Source organism: Cyprinus carpio, chromosome B21, assembly GCF_018340385.1.
Source record: "Cyprinus carpio isolate SPL01 chromosome B21, ASM1834038v1, whole genome shotgun sequence".
Classification (NCBI taxonomy): Eukaryota; Metazoa; Chordata; class Actinopteri; order Cypriniformes; family Cyprinidae; genus Cyprinus; species Cyprinus carpio.
Window position 1 is genome coordinate 4,515,168 of NC_056617.1, and position 2,947 is coordinate 4,518,114.

The 2,947-nt window shown below is 37.8% G+C and overlaps 1 protein-coding gene across 1 annotated transcript; it reads right to left on the reverse strand.

Annotated features, from left to right (window-relative positions):
• Positions 1–1,079: 1,079 nt before the first annotated feature.
• LOC109061495 (prostate stem cell antigen-like) lies at positions 1,080–2,623 on the reverse strand. The gene is made up of 5 exons (XM_042747606.1): positions 2,534–2,623; positions 2,332–2,451; positions 1,875–2,006; positions 1,558–1,665; positions 1,080–1,454 (listed from the first exon to the last, which is right to left on the reverse strand). The coding sequence occupies exons 1-5, from the start codon at positions 2,580–2,582 to the stop codon at positions 1,264–1,266; spliced, it is 600 nt and encodes a 199-aa protein (XP_042603540.1). The 5' UTR covers positions 2,583–2,623; the 3' UTR covers positions 1,080–1,263.
• Positions 2,624–2,947: the final 324 nt, after the last annotated feature.

Genomic DNA, 2,947 nt, shown 5'->3' on the forward strand with positions numbered 1-2,947 from the left:
ACAGAACTGCTTGTGCTTCCAGCAAACCCATAATTTCATCACAGCTGCTCAATACTGCTGGGTTTGTCAACCATTACTCCTTCCAGGACAGCCAGAAACCTAGTAGTTTTGATCGATGATCAGTTAAGGTTCACAGACCACATTGCTACAACGACCCGATCCTGTAGATTTGCCTTATTCAACATTAGGAAAGATTAGACCCTTCCTGTCAGAGCAATCCACCCAACTTTCTTGTCCAAAGCTCTTGTTCTCTCCAGACTGGACTATTGCAATGCTCTCCTGGCGGGCCTTCCTGCATGTACTATCAAGCCTCTACAACTGATCCAGAATGCAGCAGCGAGGGTTGTCTTCAATGAGCCAAAAACAGCCCATGTTACTCCTCTCCTCATCAGGTTACACTGGCTACCAGTAGCCGCTCGCATCAAATTCAAGGTACTGATGCTTGCCCTACCACAAAACGACCACTGGCACGGCGCCAACCTTACCTAAACTCACTAGTTCAATCTTATGCACCCTCCAGAAGTTTGCGCTCTGCAAGTGAACGACGCCTTGTGTTGCCATCCCAAAGGAGGTTCAAAATCACTCTCACGGACTTTTTCCTGGACTGCTCCCAGCTGGTGGAATGACCTCCCGATCTCAATTCACACAGCTGAGTCTTTAAACTCATTTTCAAAAAACATCTAAAGACTCATCATTTCTTTTCGCCTGCACTTAACCAACTAATACTAGTACTTACCTTTTTTCTTTTCTATCATATTCCAAACCAAAAAAAAAAAAAAAAAAAAAAAAAAAACCCCCCTGGCTACGTGTTCTGTACTACACTAACTGAGACTTGTCATAGCACTTGTATACCGTTGTTGTTCTCGTTGAGCTGATTGTTTCTACTGTTCTCATTTGTAAGTCGCTTTGGATAAAAGCGTCTGCTAAATGATTAAATGTAAATGTTGTTAAATGGAACAGCATTCCTTTTAGTTGGAATGCAGATATTGTTAAATTAAATAATTATCACACATGCTTATTCTGAACATAATGATAATTTAATTTTTTATTTATTTTAAGAATTAAAACAATAATTAAAACATTTTTGTAGTAATGATTTATGACTATTTTACAGCATGATGGGCTGTATTAATTTTAGTGTTTTAATTCATAAAATGTCACATCAGAATGTCAGAAACACACCAAAGATGCACAGTACAGAGAAAGTACAAGCTCTATATTCAGTGCAGTGTGTCTGATTGTAGATGTTGATTTCTGCTGGATTCAGTGCAGCAGGATGAAGGAGATCAGAGAACAGCAGAGGAACAGGAAGCTCTGAGTGACGCTCTGAGCACCGTTACACAGGTTCCCCTCACAACATGAGGCTCCCTGAACATCTCTAACCGATGATCCAGCATCACAGATAGATTTAGAGACACAGCCTTTTATAACCATTGACTGGCCACCGAAACTCCCTGATGAAAATAAAGAAAATAAAGGTTAGTCTAAGTTGGAAACTGGTAAATGTGATCTGTATGTGATCTCAAACATCAGAGAGATAAAAATAATGACTCTCACCTGTTGCTTTAAAGCAGCGGTCTTCACTTCCCGAACAGCTCAATATGTTTGAGCAGCTCTTCTCATCACAAGAGTAACACGTCTTTCCGTTGGGGACAATAGGGGGATCTACAGGACAAAAACAAGCATTGTTTTATCTTCTGTGCAAAATATAACATGTAATGAAATAACACTCTGTTAGCTGCTCCAATCAATAAATTCACAACTGACAAGCTGCACTCTGTATTGTATAATTTGTATTTCCTGATCTCCTTTGGAAGTAAAATGAGTATTGACCTTAAAGATTTATTTATTTTATGGTCAATAAAGCCTGATACCTGGAGTGTCTTGGACGTTACACCGGTCTGTGTTACAGCACGTTAAAGATGTCTTTGCATAGCCGAAGTTCATGGATCCACTTGCACAGTCAGCAGCACAGTCTTTAAGCTTCACTTTAACACCGTTGTTACCTAAAACATGAATGATTCAGGAAAGACCAGTTCAACATTATTTTGACAAAAAATATATTTATAAACATCAAAATGTAGCATTTTCTCATTTGAATCTCAACTGATTCAAATTTAATACAAACTATAATGTGCATAAAAAACTGAGAGAAACAAATTAAGTGGCAGAAATATAAATTGAATATTCTGTGATTACAATCATAAATTCTGTGAGGAAATCAGCAGTTCTATAAGAAGTTACAGATTTCCAGTGAAACAGCACCAGTAAAAAAAACACCAGCATCTCCATCAGTCATCAGTGAATTTCAATCCATCCTATTAGACTTACCAACATTTACTGCTGTTGTTGAACTCATGCACTTTGAAAATCCACTGGGACATGTTTTTACATTTTGATTTGCACAAGAACCCGTCAGACCCATACACTCATAACAGCTGAGAGAGTGTCCTTTAGTAATAAAACAGAGAGAGAGATGTTAGTGATCTGTATTTGTACTCAATAACATTACAAACACTCTTTGTCTTCATACCTGCAGTGAAAAGAATGAACAGAAGAAAAACTGAGATTTGCAGATCCATCTTTGATCAGGGGGTGAATGAAGTGACACACCTGTTTCAGTGCTCATTTTATAGCCTTCGAAAAGGGAGGGTCTTTATGAGAAAATAAAAGGTTAAAGTAGACATTACTAGAAAATGAAACTTTAGCTTAGATCATTTACTTGCCAGTTAATTATAAAGGGAGGTTTAAGGAATTATAGCTACTTAAAACCAACCAGCCTACCAAATCTTAAAGTGAGTTTGTACATAAAATGAAAGCCATGGGTTCAATGTTGTCAGGGCCCCATTATTCCTTAAAGAATCTTTTTATGTTCTGCAGAAGTCATACATACTTTGTAGAGTGATTCAGGTATTACCTATACTCTTAAAAATAAAGGTGCTTAAAA

Coding starts and splice junctions, on each gene's coding strand:
- LOC109061495 (XM_042747606.1), bottom strand. CDS start 2,582: ATGGATCTGCAAATCTCAGTTTTTCTTCTGTTCATTCTTTTCACTGCA. Junction 2,452..2,533: donor GTTCATTCTTTTCACTGCAG/GTATGAAGACAA, acceptor TTATTACTAAAG/GACACTCTCTCAGCTGTTAT. Junction 1,666..1,874: donor TAACGTCCAAGACACTCCAG/GTATCAGGCTTT, acceptor TTTGTCCTGTAG/ATCCCCCTATTGTCCCCAAC.